General features: G+C 39.6%; 1 protein-coding gene across 2 annotated transcripts in view; it reads right to left on the bottom strand.

The window, feature by feature from the left end:
- Positions 1-22111, bottom strand: part of MTUS2 (microtubule associated scaffold protein 2) — a 574399-nt gene that overhangs the window by 321593 nt on the left and 230695 nt on the right. For both annotated transcript variants that reach the window (XM_032879978.1, XM_032879977.1), the window contains exon 5: positions 3125-3322. In XM_032879978.1, coding sequence (XP_032735869.1) covers positions 3125-3322 — 198 coding nt within the window. The remainder of the gene's footprint in view (positions 1-3124; positions 3323-22111) is intronic.

Raw genomic sequence — 22111 nt, 5'->3', positions numbered from 1 at the left:
TATCTTTTCATGCGTCTTTCAGCCATCTGGATGTTTTCTTTGAAAACGGTCTATTCATGTCTTCTACTCATTTCCTAACTGGATTATTTGTTTTTTGGGTGTTGAGTTTGAAAAGTTCTTTATAGATTTTGGATACTAGGGTGCCTGTATTGGGGTGGCTCACTTGGTTGAGGCTGTCCTCTGCTCAGGTCATGATCCCAGGGTGCTGGGTTCCAGCCCCACATCAGGATCCCAGCTCAGCAGGAGTCTGCTTCTCCCTCTGCCTCTCCCTTTGCCCCTCTCCCTTGCTCATGTGCTCCTTCTCTCTCTCTCAAATAAATAAATAAAATCTTAAAAAAAAAAGATTTTGGATACTAACCCTTTATCAGATAAGTCATCTGCAAATATTTTCTCTCATTCTGTAGGCTGCCTTTTAGTTTTTTTATTGTTTCCTTCAGTGTGCAGAAGCTTTTCATCTTGAGGAAGTCCCAATAGTTCAGTTTTGCTTCTGTTTCCCTTGCCTCCAGAGACATGCCTAGTAAGAAGTTGCTATGGCTGAGGTCAAAGAGGTTGCTGCCTGTGTTATCCTCTAGGATTTTGATGGATTCCTGTCTCACATTTAAATCTCCTAACTATCTTGAATTTATTTTTGTGGATGGTGTAAGAAAGTGGTCCAGTTTCATCCTTCTGCATGTGACTGTCCAATATTCTCAGCATTATTTGTGGAAGAGACGGTCTTTTTTTCATTGGATATTCTTTTCTGCTTTGTTGAAGATTTTCACCATATAGGTGAGAGTCCATTTCTGGGTTTTCTATTCTGTTCCATTGATCTCTGTGTCTATTTTTGTGCCAATACCATACTGTCTTGATAAGTAACAGCTTTGTAATGTAGCTTGAAGTCTGGAACCATGATGCCTCCAGCCTTGTCTTTTTTCCTTTTTTAAAGATTTATTTATTTATTTTAGAGGGAACATGAGCAGGGGGATGTGCAGAGAGAAGGGGATAGAAGAAGACCCTGCAACTGAGCACAGAGCCTGACATGGGGCTCAATCCCACAAGCCTGAGATCATAACCTGGCCGAAATCAAGAGTCAGACACTTAACTGATTGCGCCACCCAGGTGTCCCTCCCTTTCTTTTTCAAGATTGCTTTGGCTATTTGGGGTCTTTTGTGGTTCATACAAATTTTAGGATTCTTTGCTCTAGCTCTGTGAAATATTCTGGTGGTATTTTGATAGGGATTGAATTAAAAGTGTAGATTGCTCTGGGTAATATAGATATTTTAACAATGTTTGCTCTTCCAATCCCTGAGCACAGAATGCTTTTTCCAATTCTTTTTGTCCTCTTCAATTTCTTTCATAAGTGCTTTATAGTTTTCAGGGTACAGATCTTTTACGTCTTTGGTTAGGCTGATTCCTAGATATCTTACATGTTTTTGGGGTGAATACGTATTACTTTTAATATGAAGTCTTTACAGTAGGAGTTGTTTTCCCTGGCACATTATGGCTCTTGTATCTCAGGGTGCTCAGTATCCCTCTCTGGTGTCCTCTGAAACAGAGGTGAGAGAAATGCCCTAAGTACACCTGGAATTATTCTGTCCACACCTGTCAGCTCTTCTTTAGCAAAAGCTGCTGCCATGAACAAAGCTCAATTCATCTTGAAATTATTAATTTTTTAAGAAATCGAGATGTTAGCATCTTCCTTGGAAATATATATAACATGTGAGGTTTTTCTGTTTGTTTGTTTGTTTTGTTTTATTTGTTTTGTTTTAAATCACTCATGGTCCCTCTAAAAGAGAAACATGCCACTGGGAATTTTACTACTAAAAACTATGACAGATAGTTGCTCCTCTATTTAAAAATTTTCAGACTGTCAATACACACACACACACATCTAAAGCTAGGAGTTCCACATTTGTAAAAAGGTCTTTATTGTAGTCACATTTAAGATTTTGAGACATCTACTGTGCCATGATGGAATCCGTAATAACAAGCGTATTCCTAATATGAATCCTGTGTGAAAGCAGGTCAGAGACACAGCATACTGAGGAAACCAAGTGAGCAAAAATCCTCTCAGAAACTGCCTACAAACACATCCAGATATCATGTAATGTACTACTTTGAGGAATAACTAGGTAGACCAAAATTTAGAACTGCCAAAGTACAAATGTGGCACACATCAGCTCTCTAAACCCAAAAAAGACTAAAAAGCAAGCTCAGAGAAAGGAAATTAAAAAATCAACCTCACTCTCAAATTCTACCCTCACACCCTATCCTGCTCTCTGTCTCTTTCCATTACTACTTCAGCCTGATTCAACTACTGTAATCCCACCCAAACAGCCCTGCACATGAAAACCTCTAAGACTTCCCCAGCCTTCCGGCAAGTTCTTGCTCACCAGCATCTGAGATGTCATGGCTTCAGATCCAATAACAATGACTTTGAAGTTGACAGGCTGAGATGAGCTTTGGTCATCAAAGGCTCAGCTGAATGGGGCAGCCTCCAGATCTTCTTTAGAAACAGTGTCTGTTTGTGATTTACTCTGAGACTATTAATTCATATAACTTACAATATCAGTCTCAGGAACCAAGCCTAGAGTAGCATCTTTCAAATAAAGGGGACCTTTCTGGGCACAGAGTGAAGAAGTTCAGCTGTGCCTTTTTTAAATTTTCAACATCATTTGGTTAACTTTTAGAAGTCCAGCCAAGTGGTCCACAAAATGAAGGCATTACAGGTAATCCCAGGTAACTAAAAGGAATCTCACTACCACTAATTAATATAATATATTATACATATAATAATACAAGAAAATAATGTTTCTTTTAACACCTGATTTGGATCTTTCTTTGACTTATGTAGAATCCATGGAGCAAAGGGCTCCTGGAATCAGTCCCTGGATAAGTCATTTTCTATATTTAAACGTCCTTTTCTAGCACGTCAACTCCTCGTAACTGAAAAAGGATAGGGCCAAACAGCTTTTTTTTCTTCAGTAGATTATTTTCTAAAATCCTAACAATGGTAGATTAAAATAGCTAAATCAAATCTTTCATACACAAAGAAATGAAACTATTACACCCGCATGCCTGTCCACCTGCCCCAGGACCGCCAGAGGGGCGTATCCCACAGGGGAGCAGCGCCCCGCCCACTTACGGTTGGCCAGCCGGCTCTGCTCAGGCTGTGCGCTGTCCACAGACTGGGTGCTGGAGACCGAGGACACGCTGGAGCTCCGTACAAAGCCAAACGCCGCCAGCTTGGCTGCGGGGAGACGTGAGTATCCGGGAGGACGAAGTCCAGATTTGGGTAGATTGGATTTTGCAGCATTTGAACCGGAGGCTTTCTTTAAATCCGCTACAGTGAACGAAAACCAAGCCAAACAAACAAAATCAGTTGACAACAAGATAGAGAATACAAGGACAGTGAATATTAATATGGCTCTAAACAGGCCACAATTAATCTTGTAGGATGTGCTTAAGCACATTCACAAACACACCTTTATGAGAAAGGCCCCTCACAGTGAGAGCTTCACGGAACTCAAACAGAAGGAGAGGCAGCAGGCAGGTGAGACAAGAACAGAGAGCTAGGCCTATAATATGACCATAAATAAAGTATACAGGGCTTAGGCAGCTGAATGGAATGAACACTTACTGTTGCACGTTACCCTAGAATTGTGAAAGTGACATACATCTTGAAGTATGACATGCAGTGGGCAAAGAGCACCTTCGTGGCAACTATTTGTCAGGAATTTTAAACAGTATGTGATAATTCATGGAAGCATGTACAAAGAATCTTTTGCTAACATTCTGTTGGTTGTTAGAATGAGGTGGGCACAGACTGCAGAGTTCTTGGGGCTGAAATCCAGTCTCTGTCATTTACTAGCCGCATAACCTTGGGGAGTTCACCCAACACTTTAGAACTACAGTTTCCTCCCACAGAAGGACTGGAGATGATAAAACTGGCCTCAAGGTGAAATATAAATATTATTGCTTGTAACAGAACTATAGATGCTCCAATTAGTGTTAGTTTTTTTCTCTTTTCTCCATGATCTGTTTTTGTGTTAAACTAAAATTCAAAAAATAAGCTAAACTTCAAAATTAGTTCCCAGATATGTGCAAAGCCAGCTAATTTTGAAATAATAAAACATTATGCTATAAATCTACCATCTCAGCATGATGATATCCAAATTGGGCTCTGTTCATGGCCACTGCAATGATCATGTCCACACTATAAGAAGACTTTCAATATCAGACAGAACCAGGATGTTATCACACACAAATGCTCTTTAATATTCCTTAAAAGGAAAGAGAGTCAAAAGTCCTAATATTCTGTATAATTGTCCCAGTCAAGCCATTTAGCAACTTTCACCTGCACTATTTACTATGAGCGCTGATATACAGACCCTTCAGGAATGTTCCTCATTCTTTTTTATCTATTGAAAGATTAACCAGGTTGCAGAATAATAATTTAAAAAACATTTCTTTTTAAAAATTGATTTCTAAAAATCAATGAGGAATCTACATTAGAAATAAATCTATGTATGGAAATCCATGGAGAACCAATAGAGACCAGTCTGGTCCAATGGTGCCTCTTCCTCTACAGGAGTCCCCCTAGGAGTGAGGCTGTAGCCAGTTGTATACCCAGATGAAAGCAGAATATGCACAACTATGGTGTCCTGACTTCTGGGTCAGGACTAGGAAGAGGAGGAATCGGATGAGTGCAGAGGGAAGAGGGAACAGGGATCTGGGGTTGTAATATTCCCAATTCAGTTCTGTTTTTCTGCTTGGGAAAAATGTTCAAATATGATAAGAAATAATCACTGTTTAATAAGTAGTAATGGCCCTTCTGTAGCAGCAATTAAATGTCAGGTCAATGCCTGTTCTATCATTTTGCATACTCTGAGATGATATCCCCAGGACAAGGAAAGTGTCCCCATATATCAGATACATTTTTACAATAAATTTATACTAATGCAATTTTGGATTGCATTTGTATATCAGTAAAACAGATGTTAAATAGTCACATGTGATTTCAATAATCATGTATAATAATCATTTCATCATGTTTTGATACTAACTTCAGTTATAGAGGAAAAGAGTATAACTTCTTTCCAAACCCAGTTAATCAATAACTGATTTAAAATGACACAAAATCAAGTGAGAAGTATATGAATAGATGTTTTTTTCTAGAAAACTCATATTTCAGAATGAAGGAAAGATCACAATTCCTAATAGGATACCTTGGCCTATAATAAACATTCATTTACTATTTATTTAAGAATGAAAGCTAGACACTCCTGGGTGGCTCAGTCAGTTGAGCATCCACCTCTTGATTTTGGCTCAGGATATGATCTCAGGGATGTGGGATCAAGCTCTGCATAGGGCTCCATGCTCAGTCAGGATTCTGCTTAAGATTCTTTCCCTTTCCCTCTACTCCTACCCCAGTTTAGGCACTTGTACATGTGGAGTCTCTCTCATAAATAAACAAACAAACAAATAAATTCCTTAAACAAAATGAAAACTAAGATTATTAAATCATTACTTAAGACAATAAAGGCACTGAAAATATTCAAAGAGGAATTTATTCTATCCTACCCTTACTTACATTTAATGATTGTTCATGTCATCGGTAGAAAGATAGCCTGAACAAGTAGAGAGGGATCTCAACAACACAAGAACCCAAGTAGACAAGAAACCCAAGTAGACAAGACGCTTCCCAAGAAAGCGTCTAAGGGAGTTCTGGGCTTTCACTTTCCCTAGTCAATCTTTCCCTTTTATTTTTTAATATATTATTTATTTGACACACAGAGAGAGATTACAAGAAGGCAAAAAAAGGGGCTAAGCAGGCTCCCTGCTGAGCAGAGAGCCCAACGTGGGGCTCAATCCCAGGACCCCAAGATCATGACCCGAGCCGAAGGCAGAGGCTTAAGCCACTGAGCCACCCAGGCACCCCCCATCTTTCCCTTTTATTAAAGTCACATATTGTGAATGTGTGTGTGTGTGTGTGTGTGTGTGTGTGTGTGTAGGCTACATGTAGGAGTATGTCTTACCCCAACTGCCTACATAATTTTTCTAAATTTAATGTAATCCATACATCAAATTACTATCCAGTGGCCTCTCATTCTACAGATACATCTCACAAATAGTTTACATACCTTCAGGGTTTGGAAGAACAGGTCTCATTCTTTGGAAACCATCAGTGCCTAGCACAGTGGTTTTGACAAATTATTCAATCAAATTAAGCTAAATCTGCAGTAGCCAAGCTTGCATGACACTAATATAGCCTGCTGTGTGAGTTGAGTACCTCCACTGGTCTCTCCTGAATGAGAACTATGCTGGAATGGGGCTCTAAACTTTGCTTTCTAAACAAGCACCTCCATCATTCTCATTGAGGTAACCCATGAAGCACACTTAGGGGTGACGATGTCAACAGAAGATGCCGTATCAGCCTGGGAGAGGTGCTCTTCATTACATATGGCTGCTCTGACTGAATGTGCCTTAATTTAATCTTAGTTTCTCATAAAAGGAATTTACTTATAAAAATGTGTACTTTACTATTTCTCAAGAGCAGCATGTCAGAAGAATATATTTTTTCAAGTATGTAGTGTCCTTGGACTATTCAAGAATACGGTCTTTGATGGAAATAGCATATCAAAGTGCAAAATAAGCCCTCAATAAACAAATGATAACAATTAATGTTAAAGAAAACTGAGCAGACACATAAGAGAGTCATCTTCCACGATGATGGCATGAGAAGCTGAGAAGCTTCATGGACATTTTCTCCAGTGAAACAACCATAATTAGTAAAAAAAAATTATTTTAAAAAAACACCACCATTTAAAGGTTCTAGAAATTGTTCTAAGGATGTATAGCAAATAAAGAAACATTTATATATGAAAATCTACTAAATCTCAGTATGAACAGTCAGATTGGATGACCCTTGAGCCTGACCCACTCCTTTCCTCCTCTGTAACCTTGTCCATCTCAGCATGATGAAAGCTCTGCTCTGGGTGGCTGGGACCAAGGCAACAGCATTCCTCTCCCCCTGGTTAAGAGCTACCATACCTCACTGGGAGAGGCAGGCCACCACCATTTCCTTTCCCTATGCCCTCCCACCAGGTCCACGTTGCAGAGACTAAATGACATGGAAGCAAAAGGCTAAGAGGTTGGGGGCCTTTTTTCACTCCAGCCCCAAGTAAAAGGACAGAGGCACAGCAACCAAAAAATACTGGGGCCCTAATCACTGTTGCTCTGGCTCACTTGCAGGAAAGGGGTTCAATATCAGGAGAGGTAAAGGGAGAAGGACAGAAGCTAGTGCCCCGGCCTAGCACCCACCTGTAAATCAGGACTGGCACTCCTAGAGCAGCAGACCATTGTCCCCACCACACTCCACCAGCAGAGTCATAACTAAGTGATTTTCCCAAAGGCCGAGATAGGCCATAAGAGCAAAAATCACTGCAGCGCTCTATAATGTCCATATTAAAAAAGAAGAAAGATGTCACATCAATAAAATAATCTTCCATCTAAAGTCACTGAAGAAAGAAGAGCAAACTAAATGTAAGCAGAAGGAAGGAAACAGTAAATATTACAATGGTAATAAACACAACAAAATAGAAAAGTAAAAGAGAAATTCAACAAAATCTAATTTGGCTTTTAGAATGATCAATAATGTTGACAAACCTTTAGTTACACTGATCAAGTAAAAAGGAAAGAAGACTCAACTTGTTAAATGAGGAATGAAAGAAAGGACATCACTACTAATCTTACAAAACTAAAAAGAATTATAAGGGAATATTATGAACAACCTAGTGAAATGAACATGCTCCAGAAAAAACACAAAGAAAAAAAAGATACAGAAAATCTGAATATACTTACAGCAAAGAAATTGAATTACTAATCTAAAAATTTCCTCAAAAAAAAAAAAAATCCCAGACCCAAATGTCATCAATAGAGAATTTTATCAAGCATTTAAGGAATTTGTACCCATTCTTCACAAATTATTCCAGGGAGGATGGGGAAGGTAGAGAGAAACACTTCCAAACTCATTCTGAGACCACTGTTACTTGATAACCAAATCAGACAAAAATATCATGAAAAAAAGAAAATGCTTACAGATGCAAAATTCTCACCAAAGTATAGCAAACTGAAATCAGTTACATATAAAAATCAGTTACATACCATAACCAAGTGAGATTTATCCCCAGAATGAATCGGCAGACTATGTCACATGAAGAGAACAAAGAAGAATCACATGATCATCTCAGTAGATGCAGACACGTCACTTGAAAACTTCCAAGAACATTTCATGACAAAATGTTGAACAAACTAGAAATAATAGAAAAATGTCCTCAACTTGATAAGGGGATGGAAAAAAAAAATCCACAGCTAATATCATAGTCAATGGAAAAAGAACAAATGTTTCCCCCATCGATCAGGAACAAGCCAAGGATGTCTGCTCTCATCACTTCTACTCAGTATTTTATGGAAAGTTTTAATCAGGACAATTGGGCAAGAAAATTAAAAGGCATGCAGGTTGGAAACAAGAAGCAAAACTTCATCTGTAGATCACACAATCCTGAATACAGAAAACCCTATGAAGTCTACTAAAACCTTATAATAAATGAGTTCAATATATACAAAAATCAATTGTATTTCTATGTATTGGCAATAACTAATCCAAAATGAAAGTAATAAATTTTCATTTACAGTAGCATCAACAAAATAAAATATTTAGGAAATGTAGTAAAGGGTTGGACTCCCCCCCCCTTTTTTTTAATGTTTGACTTCTAACGACTATCAGGTTTCAAACACCACACTCTTTTTATACTGCCCACCCCCTTCCTACCCCATATCTGGAAAAGCTGATACAAAAGCCCAGGACTGCCTCCTTTGGCTCTGGCAGGCAAGTCAAACTACACAAGCCCCTTCCCACATCCTTGAGAATTCCACTTTGATAACAATAAAGTAAGTTGAGTCAGTGTCCCTCCCTTGCTCTCTCAAAAGTCATTTCACACGTGTTTGAGAGGCCTGCACTGCTCTCCCCAGACACCTCAGTTATGTGAGTAATAAAGTCCCTCTTAAGCCACTTTGTATATGGCATCATTGGTATTGACATCCAAACCAAACATTGGGTGGAGGTCCACCCTATCTCTTCAGGGTGACCACAACAACAGCTGGTATGACCAGGGTGCTAAGACAATGACCCCCACCACCGAGAGCCTTTCTTCATGTTTTGCTTGCTAGCTGACCTTGCTGCCTAATAGAAAACACATACTGGGCCACCTGGGTGGTGTAGTTGGTTAAGCGCCTGACACTCGGTTTTGACTCAGGTTGTGACCTCAGGGTCATGAGATCGAGTTACATATTGGGCTCTGTGCCGTGTGCAGAATCTGCTTGAGTTCTCTTTCCCTCTCCCTTTGCCCCTTCTGCTTGTGAGGCTCTCTGTCTCTCTCTAAAATAAATAAATAAATCTTAAAAAAAAAAAAACCCAAAAAACAGGAAAGAAAGCATGCACTTGGAGCTGCTGCTTGATGGCTAGCCCGTGTTTTTAGCTGTGCTGGTCTGATCTGCACTGAGTCCTACAAAGCCTCTGTCACAGATTAACCTGACCCTCGTTGGAAGTTTCAATAATTATTTGGTTTTTCAGAGACAGGAATGTGATTGTGATGGGGTCCTTTGTGTGGCCTTGGGTCACGTATCTTGGCCTGCACCTGTGTGTTAGAATGCGGTTGGTAACTGATGCCAGGCTTGGGAGAAAGACTACCTTTTGCTGCATACAGGTCCACTGGGTGATCACTCATGAAAAAGCAGTCCTTAGAGGGAAAAACCACACCCAAAAGAGAAAAAGCAGTTTGTGAAGTGCTTAGGTTTGCACTCCTGAAAGCAAATGTCTCCGCAGGCCCCTTAATTACCTCTGTTGCTGCTGCTGCCTATGTGTCTATCCCAACAAAAGTCCTGATCCTCGAGGTTAGAGAGAAAAACATCCAGGGCATCTCTGTAGCACAGGGTTAACTCAAATCCTCCTTAAGCTTGGGATCCTTAAATCCTATAAAATAACACTGTCTTGGGAGAGGCCTCCAACCCTCATGATACTGATCAGAAGCTCTCGGCTGGGTGGTGGGGTGGGGTGGGGGGTTCTACAAATATAAGGGGAGTAGAGAGAATCCACAGTAAAAACAAGGGAGAAAGGAATACAGGGGTGGAGGCAGGAGAAGTGAAGAAGCCCGGTTTTGGCAGAATTAAAAACAAAACAAAACTGAAAAAGATGTCTACATATGGACCCAATTGGAAATTGAAAATTTACTAAAAGAGTTTATACTCCAAAAGATAAAAGGGCACTGACTTTTGTACATCTATTACATAGCTTCTGAATTAATCTTAACGTCTCCTTAAATGTACTAATTGGCAAAACTTTATGACTTTAATCAATACTGGAGCTCAAACTATAGTTATACCTGGGGATCTCATTAAACTTAAATAATATATCCCCCATAATGTTCTATAATCTTATGGGAGTTAATGAATGAGAAATAAAGGAAACATAGATATGCTTCATCTTAACTATGAGAATTATAATCTTGCCTCAATTTCCCAGAGTCAGAGCATCCACTGCCCTAAAATATCCCATAGTGGTCATGAACACTCTGTGATTAATAAATTAAGAGAAAATTAAAGTTTTGACCCATAAAAACTTAGCTTGACAAAATGGAACCCTACAGACCATACCTCAAGTTAAAGCAGTTAATAGGAATTGATATAAATTAAAGCAAGGCCTGCAAGAATTAAAACATGTTATATAAGACCCTACTGCTCATTTGACAAGACAATCTGGCCCATTCTTAGTCCCTCAGTCCCAGTTTTCCTTCACTTCTGAAAGGACACAACATACCTTTACATAGCGGCTACCCCCACAGGACCTCCACAGCCTTGTGATTGCACACAATCTTTATGGGCTAGATCTTAACCGGATCCACCTTTCTCCAGGAGCATAGGTCTGATATTACAATGATGACATCTTCCTTTGAGGACATTTATATGACACACTCATTCAGGACATATAAATACAAAGACACTCATCAAAAAGGGATAGGCCACTGTCTAACACTGTGTGCAAGGCCCTGCCACCCTAATTAAATTCTTACAAATTATTTGGTAAACTGTGGGGTACTCCATCTCTAACACTGTCATAAAACTGCTAGTGATTGTTTCAACACCCAAAATATTAAAAGAACCCTGGGGTCTTTTAGACTCCTTTGGGTTTGGGAGGTAAAATATTCTTCATTTGCAAATTTTACTTAAGCCCATTTATGCTGTTACTTGCAAAGTGGCTCACCTTTGGTGGGATCCCTTCCAACAAAAGGCTCTAGAATCTGTCCAAAGTGCAATCAGCACATACTTTCATTAGTGCCCTCAGAGACACTTTCACTGTAGAGACTTTGGCAACCTCTCTCATCCCTTCTGGAGTTCCCAGATCACCAGTAATGGTTATAAGTTGCTCATGGGTTTCTGGTCTAAGAAACTCACCTCCTTGGCCCTGCAATATAATATAATATCAAAGTAGCACTGGCTGGGCACCTACTGGTCTCTCCTGAAAAATAAAGCTCTCATCTACCCTGAACCTGTGACCCTCCATACCAAGGTCCCCAATATGTCTTAGGTTATAAAATTAGCATCCCATAAACTCAGCATAGGTAGCCTGGACTTCTTGCTATGGAACTAAACCTGGGCCCTATGGCATAGCCCACCTGCAGAAGGCAGTAGCCTCCCTATCCTTAGTCCCTTGCCTGATGTCACAGTGTTAGAGGACATCACTCTTCTCCCCAGACCCAATGGCTACCTGTAGAACCTCTTAGAATCAACTGATGAACAGCAGTGGGAGTTGGTACACTTTATACAGGTGGACCCCTAACTGTCATACATGACACGAGCTGCTGCTTTTCATCCTGTAACCAAGATGTTCCTGAAAAGGATGCAACCCAAGTGTACCACAATTAGACAAACTCCAAATCACCTAACACTGGATACTCTGGTCAAAGTCAGACCCATCTGCACGTTTGTACACTCTTGGGCCATTGTCATTGGTCTGGCTGTTTGGTCCAGCCAGTGGCAGCAGCAATTCCTTATTCAGAGTTGTGCTCTTTAGGGTTAAATTTTAAATAAATGAGAATCTTTTTATGTTACAGAGACCCAAACAATAAAATTAAGGTCACACATATTTCTACACTCCCTACAGCCGCAATGCAAGCTCTCACCATGACAGTCCTTATCCACTTCTGGAGTCCCAAAAATTACTGATAGTGAACAAGGCAATCATTTTGCTTCTCAGAATAATTAACACTGGGCTCTTGGACAAGACATTCAATGGACATTTTACCTTCCTTAATGGCCTTAGACTGCAAGCCTCATAGAGCACTATAATGGCTTACTAAATAACTTCAAATTCAATTAAATACAGCACATTTCAATCACCAAACATCAGGGCTCTCTGGCTCCTCCCATCTGAGAAGGCCCACAGGCAAGCGTGGTATTCCCCTCTTGGCACCTGTGGGAAGTCAAACCACTCAAACACCGGCCTGAGTATGGAGCACTCACCACACCCCACTCCCTTACCACTAAAAAACTCCAAATGAATCTCCTTTCTTTGCTCTCTTTCAAGCCATTTGGACCTCCTTGGAAGATGTGCTCTGCTCTCCCTGGAAACATGAATATGTACCTATGTTATATAGGTAATAAAGCTTTTTACATCCTCTCGAGGTATGTTTGTGGCATTACCAATCTCCACTGTGAAAGAGAAGCAAATGAGGGCATTCCATCTCATTGTCTAAGGTAGCTATGCAATCACCTCACTGGTAAAGTTCCAATTACAGTTGGACTTTAAACAGTACAGGTTTGAACTGTATGGGTCCACTTATATGTGTTTTCTTTTTTTCAATAAATACAGTATAGTATTGCAAAAGTATTTTCTCTTCCTTATGATTTTCTTAATAACATTTTCTTTTCTCTAGCTTATTCTATTGTAAGAATACAGTACAAAATGTGCATAAAATACAAAATACGTGTTAATCAACTGTATGTTGGCTTCTGGTCAACATCTAACAATAGTAAAGTATTTGGGAAGACAAAATTAACACACATATTTTTTATTGCACTGGGGAATTGGTGCTCCTAACCCCCACATTCTTGAAGGGTCAACTGTGTGTGAGAACCAAGGTAGAGGTTTTTGGGGTTTTGGTCTGTATGAATTTTACTTATACCAGCATGGTTGAAAGTATGAAATGTGCTGCTTCTAGACTATAAATCTATTTACTGAAAAAGCTACTCCGTGATATTTCATTTTGCTTTACTATAAATCAAAATTACCTGAGAATTTTCTTAATACTAAATGTGAATCTGAGCAAATATGGGGGTTTATCTATATTTTTAAGGTGGCTGCACCAGGAATAAACTTAACAAACAAAGTGTAAAACAAATTCTCTGAAAACTAAAACATTATTAAAATAAATTAGAGAATACACAAACAGAAAACATTCTATGTCCATACATTAGAACATTCACTGTTGTTAAAATGGCACTACTCCCCAAACTGATCTAAAGATCAGTGCAATCCCTACCAAAATTCTAGCTGGCTTCTTTGCATAAACTGAAAAGCTGATCCTAAAATTCATGTGGAAATTAAAAAAAAAAACAAAAACACCGAATAGTCCAAATACTCTTGAAAAATAAAAACAAAGTTGGAGGGTTTATACATCTAATTTCCCAAAACTCAGTACAAAGCTAGAGTAATCAAGGCTGTGTGGTACTAGCATAAGAACAGACACAGCTTAATATAAGAGAATTGAGTTTCTAAAAATAATCCAATATTTATGGTCAATTGCATTTTGATAAGGCTGCTGTGTCCATTCAAGGGGGAAAAGAAACGGTTTGTCAACAAATGGTGCTGGAACAACTGGGTGTACATATATGTAACAAGAACTGTAGACCACTACATCTTGTCATCTTAAAAACAACCTCAAAAATGGATTAGAAACTTCAATGGAGATGCTAAAACTATAAAACTCTTAGAACAAAACATAGTTATATAACTTCATGACCTCAAATTAGGCAATACTTTCTTATGTGTGACACAAAAAGCATAAGCAACAAAAGAAAAAAATAAACTGAATTTCAACTGAAGTAAAAGCTTTCAAAATAAAAGCTCCAAAATAAAAATAAAAGCACCATGAGACAGCACCTCATGCCTGTTAGAATGGCCATCACCGAAAAGATAAGAGACAAATACTGGTGTGGAAGCAGAGAAGAAGGAAACCTTGTGCACTGCTGGTGGGTTTGGAAATTGGTACATCAACTATGGAAAACAGCATAGAAAGCTCGCAAAACACTAAAATGATCCAGCAATTCCACTTCTGGGAATATACCCAAAGGCAAGGAACATTAAAAAAGATATCTGTACCCCCATGTTCATAGTAGTATCATTTACAGTGGCCAAGACATGGAAACAACCTGTCAATAGATGAATGGATAAAAAAGTTATTTTACACAGACACACACACAGGAATATTATTCAGCCATTAAAAATGAGAAAATTTGCAACAACGTGGATGGAATTTGAAGGCATTATGCTAAGTGAAATAAGTCAAACAGAGAAAGACAAATACTGTATGATTTCACTTCAATTTTAAAACAAAACAACAACATCTAGTACCCAAAATATATGAATAAATATGTAACTTGACCATGAAAAAAAATAAAAACAAAAACACAAAATGAATTCACAGAAAAAAGATCAGACTTGTGGTTACCAGAAGCAGGAGGCTGCCAGAGGGGGAGCTGGAGAAAGATGGCCAAAAGGACAAAGTTCCTGTTATATGATAAATAAGTACTGGGAGATGTCATGTACACCCTGAAGACTACAGCTAACACTGCTGCATGATATACAGAGAAATCATCTAGATCCTAAAAGTTCTCACCACAAGGAGATCATATTTCCCTTTATTCTTCTTTCTTTTTGTTGCATCTATACGAGAAGATGGATGTTAACTGAAACTCAACCATTTCATAATATATGTAAACCATACCATCATGCTGTATGTGTCAAAGTTGTACCGTAATATGCATCAATTCTCAGTAAAACTGAAAAAAGAATGTGAAAGTTTTATATTCAAAAGACACTATCCAAGAAGTGGGGGGTAAGGACCAACCTAAGAATGGGAGAAAATGCTTGCAAAATATATATCTGACGGCTTTCTAGTACCCAAAATATATGAATAACTATGTAACTTGACCATGAAAAAAATAACTGAATTTTAAAATGAGGTCATCATATGAGTAGATATTTCTCCAAAGAAAATATGCAGAGTGCCAATAAGCCTATGGCAAGATGCATAATATCCTTGGCCATCAGGAAAATGCAAATCAAAACTATAATGAGAAACTGCCTCATACTCACTAGAATAACTGTAATCAAAAAGACAGACATGCAGCCACTTTGGAGAACAGTGTGGAGATTCCTTAAGAAATTAAAAATAGAGCTTCCCTATGACCCTGCAATTGCACCACTGGGTATTTACCCCAAAGATACAGATGTAGTGAAAAGAAGGGCTATCTGTACCCCAATGTTTACAGCAGCAATGGCCATGGTCGCCAAACTGTGGAAAGAACCAAGATGCCCTTCAACAGACAAATGGATAAGGAAGATGTGGTCCATACACACTATGGAGTATTATGCCTCCATCAGAAAGGATGAATACCCAACTTTTGTGTCAACATGGGCTGGACTGGAAGAGATTATGCTGAGTGAAATAAGTCAAGCAGAGTCAATTATCATATGGTTTCACTTATTTGTGGAGCATAAGGAATAACATGGAGGAGATGGGGAGATGGAGAGGAGAAGGGAGTCAAGGGAAACTGGAGGGGGAGATGAACCATGGGAGACTATAGACTCTGAGAAACAATCTGAGGGTTTTGAAGGGGCGGTGGGTGGGAGGTTGGGGGAGCCAGGTGATGGGTATTATGGAGGGCACATATGGCATAGAGCACTGGGTGTGGTGCATAAACAATGAATTCTGTTATGCTGAAATTAATTAAAAAAAGACAGACATTAACAAGTGTCACAAGAATATGGAGAGAGTGAGACCTGATACACTGATGGTAGGAATGCAAAATGGTGCACCCTCTCTGGAAAACAATCTAGCAGTTCCTCAAAAAGTTAAACATACAGGTAGCATATGCTAGAACAATTCTACTTCCAGGTATATTCCTCAGAAAAATGAAAATACAAGTCCCCACAAAAGTTGCACATGAATATTTCATAGTGGCATTGTGCATAACAGACAAAAGGTAGAAAAATGCAAATGTACATCAACTAAGGGATGCATAACCAAAATGTGGAATGCCAATGCCAATACACTAGAATACTTTTTTTGTCATTAAAGGGAATTAAGTACTGATACATGCCATAGTACAGATGAGCTTTTAAACATTAATGAAAGCAAAAGCATCCAGTCACAAAAGACCACATATTGTATGATTTTATTATATGAAATGTCCAGAATAGGCAGATCTGTAGAGATAGAAAGATCAGTGGTTCAGGGGCTGGGGCTTGGGAAAATGAGGAGTGCCTGATTATGGGTATAGGGTTTCTTTCTTTTGGGGTTCATGTAGATGTTCTAAAATTGTGGTGATGGTTGTGAAATTCTGTGGATATGCTGAAATCCACTGAACCGTATCCTTTAAAAGGGTGTGTTCTATGTAGCATATGAGTATATCTCAATATAGCAGTTTTACAAAACCAAAGTTTTTTTTTTAATGAAAAAACATCTTATATTTATGGATTGGAAGGCTTAATATTGTAAAGATGCCCAAAGTACACAAAATAATCTATAGATTCAATGCAATTTGTCAAAATCCTAAATGCATTACAAAACAAAAATTTTTAAAAAGAATAGAGAATTCCTGTCAGTTCAATAATAGGCTCACACTATGGAAGAGCAATGGCTATCCCAATCTCTACCAGTATCTTCCCTGTCAAAGGGCCTGTATCAGATAAAGAATTTTGCCTATCATAGTGAATCCTCCCCAGAAAAACAGATAAGTGAATGTTATATTTGGAATAGCAGATCAGAAACCCTCCTAATGGACATACCATTAACTGAGAAATTAATTAAAATAACTTCAAAATTCATCAACATCCAAAAAAGTCTTTTCTAGCATCCAATATCCAAATCCCATGCACAGAAGCCAAGGTATATTCACTTAGGTTTATCAAGGCTTTATATTCTTGCAATATTTTCTCAAGAAAAAGGATAAAAATTCCTGTTTGAACAACAAAAGAGGTTTTGCTGTCACTGAATGTTCAAATGACATGTTGCTCTTTCAAAGTAATACTGTTTTTCTTTTGAAAGATAAATCTTTGGAAGAATGCAAATCTTCACATTTCAATAACAACTGAAGCACTAGATTTGTTCTTACCTTTTTTCCTTTTGTGATTCTACTTTGAGTATATATTTAAACAAATATCTCTGCAGAAATATCTTAATCAGCTAGAACCAGATTATAGTGCTTTTACGATTCAATATTTTATTGATAAGCGTCCATCCATTATTGTCCAACATTCTTAATATCCCAAGCAGAAAAGCCGACTTTAAAAAGTAAATGCATATTAATCCAATTCAATATGTATTCACAGACTCCTACCATGAACAAGCACTTCACGAGGTGCTGGGGGAAATTCAGAAACAAAGAAAGAGTGCTCCTCAAGTGGGGCTTACAACCCTACTGAAGCAGAGGCCCTCGCTCGCAAGTCCCCAGAGCCTGAGAGAAAGGGGAGAGTGAGGCCGGAACAGAGGTGGGCACTAGTGCTACAGGAATGGAAGAACTAAACGAAGGTAAAATCAAGTAGAATGATTCAGGGTTTGTCAAGGCCCATTTCTTCCTTATAGTTTTATGTGGGAAAAGTGCTTTTTTTTTTTTTCTGGCACATTAATAACCTATAATTAATATAGGGCAAAGTATTATTTGAACCAAACTATTTTGTTTTTTTAAGATCTTACTAGATCTTCCTAGTTGCTTTGATAAACAGCTCCTTTTTTTCTCAGATCTTCTGTAGAGAGGTGATTTGCTTTGTTCACAGGGCGAGAAACAATTCCTCTCTCACCTTGCTGGGGATCAAGCACAAAGAGCAGCTGTTTTTACCAAGTTTCCTTCACAGGGGGAAGCTGTCAATGGAACTCTTTAGTATGAAGTCTGCAACTCTCCCACAGGAGAAAAGGAGGACACAATTAAACAAAGCAAGGGAAGTGGCGTATTTCAGGACTATACTCCAGATCTGGGTTTGATACAATTGCCCATCCAGTGTATAATCTCAGGCCAGCCTCAAACTCTTCGATTCCCTCAGGATGGCTGTTCTCTATGATAATTTTCACCTCCTAGCATCCTTATCCTTATATAGTCCCCTTCCAAAGTGAGTCCCCTCCTACTGACCTGTGTGACTCAGAGAATACTGAGGGCATGAAACCCCTTGGGCTATATTGTAAGCAGCTTACTCCTCAGGTCTCTTGGGCTGCTCACCTTGGGGGAAGCCAACCACCATATCATAACTCTCAAGCAGCCTTGTGTAGAGACCCATATGGGGGGGAACTGAGACCTTCTGCCAGCAGCTAGCAGCTAGCACCCACTTTCCAGCTGTGTGAGTGAGCCACCTTGGAAAAGGGTCCTCTAGCCTCCAGGTTTCAGATGACTGCAGATTAGCTGACATCTGACTCTCTGGATTTGAGGACAAGGCTCAGCTCAGTGGAGCATTCTCTCTACCAGCTCAGGGATGCCTCAGCTTTACCCAGGGGTGGTCCCAGTTTTAGCTGTTAGAGTCCCAAATCTTGGGAAACCCCTGAACACCACCAGGCAGACCAGGATGGCTGATCACCCTAGATTTATAGCTCCCAGGCTTAAGTAGCAACTTCAACATTCACAGCAGAGCTGTGAATCCGGATATAAGTGGAAGCCCAGAGTGTGAAGAATGATGAAAATAAGGGAGATATGCCAGTAAGAATGATATGGAATGAGCTGCCAGCCAGAGGGGAGGGTATATTCCCTGCTCTGACGATGATCTCCTCATCTCAGGAAAACCAAATAATTAACACTGAAAAGAAGAGTGCCAGTGCTGGGAAAACTTAAGAGTCACATACAAAAGGATGTAGCTGGACCCTCATTTCCCACCAAATGCAAAACTTAACTCGAAATGGATGACCGATCTAAATTTAAGAGACAAAACTCTAAAACTCTCAGAAGGAAAAACAGACCTAAATCTTCATGAACTTGAGTTAGGCAGGGCCTTCTTAGATATAATAACAAAGGCATAAGCAACAAAAGGAAAAAAACAGAGAAACTGGACTTTATCAAGGATTAACAACCTTGATTAACAAACCAAGGATTTTTTAATCCAAGGGATTCAATCAAGAAAGTCAAAAGACACCCACAGAATGGGGAAAAATTTTGCAAGTCATATATATAAAAAGGACTTGCATTGAAAATATGCAAAGAACTCTTGAAACTCAACCCAATTGAAAAATGGGCAAAGGTTCCAAATAGACAATTCTCCAAAGAAGAAATACAAATAGCCAATACACATGTGAATTTTCCAACAAGCACATAATCCCATGCTCAACATCACTAGTCATTAGGGAAATGTAAGTGAAAACTGCAACGAGATATACTTCACACCAAGAGGAGAGTTACAATTTAAAAAGCTGATAATAACAAATGTAGGAGACGCTGTAGAGAGATCAGAATCAGGCACTGACGATAGGAATATGAAATGGTACAACAGCTTTGGAAAATAGCCCAGCCATCCCTGAAAATGTTAAGTAAGGAGTTATCTACAATATCTCAGAAATCCTACTCTTAGGTACACACCTAAGAGAAGCAAAGACAAATATCTACACAAAAACTTGTATAGACATGTTTACAGTGGTATTATTAATAACAGCCAAAAGTGGCTAAAAGAATTCAAATATCTATCAGCTAATGAGTTTAGAGATAAACTGTGGCCTATTCATACAATGAAATATTATTCAGCAATGAAAAGGAATTGTTACGAATGGAATTATGTTACCCCAAAATGCATATGTTAAAGCCCTAATGCTCAGTGTGACTGCATTTGGAGACAGGCCTTTAAGGAGCTCAAATAAGGTCATAGGGATGGGGCCCCAATCCAATAGGACTGGTGTCCTTACACAAACAGGAAGAGACACTAGAGCTATCTCTCTATATACATTTTTGCAGAGAGAAAAGACTGTGCAAGGACAGAGAGAGAAGGCGGCCATATGCAAACCAAGAAGAGAGGTATCACCAGAAACCAATCCTGCTGGCACCATGGTCTTGGACTTCCAGTCTCCCAAATTGTGAGAAAATAAATTTCTGCTGTTTAAGCCACCCAGTCAGTGATATTATATTATGACAGCTGAAGCAGACCAATACAGGACTCAAGTACTTATATACGCTACAAATCAGATGAACCTTGAAAACACGAGGGCAAGTGAAAGAAACCAGACCACAAAAGGCCACATATTATAGACTCCGTTATATGAAATGTCCAGAATAGACAGATCTACAGAGACAGAAGGCAGATTAATGGTTACCAGGGGCTAGAGTTTAGGGAAAAGTGAGGAGGACCTACTAACGAATATAGGGTTTCTTTCTTTTAAGAATCACGAAAATGTTCTAAAAGTGATTGCACAACTCTGTGAACAGACTTGAAACCACTGAATTTACAGTTTCAATGGGTGATTTGTATGATATGTGAATTATATTGTAATAAAGCTGTTACTTAAGTTGCTATCAAGAGAAACAGAGAGACAGAGACAGAGAGCATGAGAGCTAGCCAGCTAGTTAACTAGCTTCTGGAAAGGAGATTAAAGAGGCAAGACAGAGATACACGAAATGAGGCAGAAGATGGATGACTAGATGAGACTTTTGCAACCCAAAGGAGAGATGAGTGACCAGAGGTATTTGTACCATCAGCCAGCAGCATGGACACTGGACACCAGCAGGAAGGGCCATGGAATGAAAAATTGCCTCAAGGAGGGTAAAACTGGGGAAGTAGGAGTAAGAAGAGAAAGAGAAGAGAGCTGCGTTGCCTCTGGCTTCACTCAGTGCAGCTGAGCTCCAGAAACACCCAACGAACCTACACCAGGTGTCCTATGAACTCTCGCAAAATAAAAATAAATAAATAAGATCTAGTCACCGCTCACATGGGCACGAGACTCGTATCAGAAAATCCCAATGAAATATGCTCAGTGCAAGAGAGGCAGGGGCCCAGAACTGTGGGAGCACAAAGGGAACGAGGTGCTGAGCCCAGCCTGGGCCCACCAAGATCGAGCTGTTGGAAGAGAACAGCTCACAAAGGGTACACAGGAGCAAGTTGAGTGAGGTACAGGAGGTACAGGAAAAGGGAAGAGGGCGTTTCAGGGAGGAGGCTGCTGAGCAAGGCAGGGAGAGCCAGGTCTGATAGTGGAGAGGGAGGCTGGAGGAACGTGACTGACATTAAGGTGCTTGGGGCTTGGTCTCTCTCCTGACCAATCCTGAGCAATGGAGAGCCAGTAAAGAATTTTAAAGGAAGGAGAATGGGTTTGATCTACTGTATGAAGGACGGGTTGGAGATGGGCAAAACTGGATATAGGAGCTCAGCTGGGAGACAGTAGAGAAGGCCTGGCATTCTGAAGGCAGGAAGGGAGTCGGGCAGATGTATTCAAGTTACAAACCCAGCAGGTTGTGGTGACAGATTAGCTGGAGGCCTGTGGGAGGGTGAGGATAAAGTGATCGTCTTTGTTACAGGAACAAGAAAAAACCTACTACCTGCAAAATCTCGAAGGGAACCCTAGTAGTCAAGTCATGCCCTACTGAGATCATGCACACCTGAAAATACGGTAATTTATAGGACTTTAGGAAAATCCTTCTCACTTCAAAAAGAATCTAAGGGAGCTTTGGCCAGAAGAGTCCAATGGAAGGCTCTCCTACAGACTTGCTGGACAGTCCGTGGGGTTACGGCCTGTGCTCAGCAAAGCAAACCCCAGAGAGGTCCATAATGAAGAGCATGTGGACACGTGACACCTGAATAGGCAAGGATGTGGACATATTGGTGGGGGGAAGGGGG

The sequence above is a fragment of the Lontra canadensis genome, unplaced genomic scaffold (genome assembly GCF_010015895.1).
Source record: "Lontra canadensis isolate GAN:19392208 unplaced genomic scaffold, GSC_riverotter_1.0 scaffold67, whole genome shotgun sequence".
NCBI classification, from domain to species: Eukaryota; Metazoa; Chordata; class Mammalia; order Carnivora; family Mustelidae; genus Lontra; species Lontra canadensis.
The sequence above is the reverse complement of the archived record's forward strand: the minus strand, read 5'-3'. Positions and strand labels throughout refer to the sequence as shown.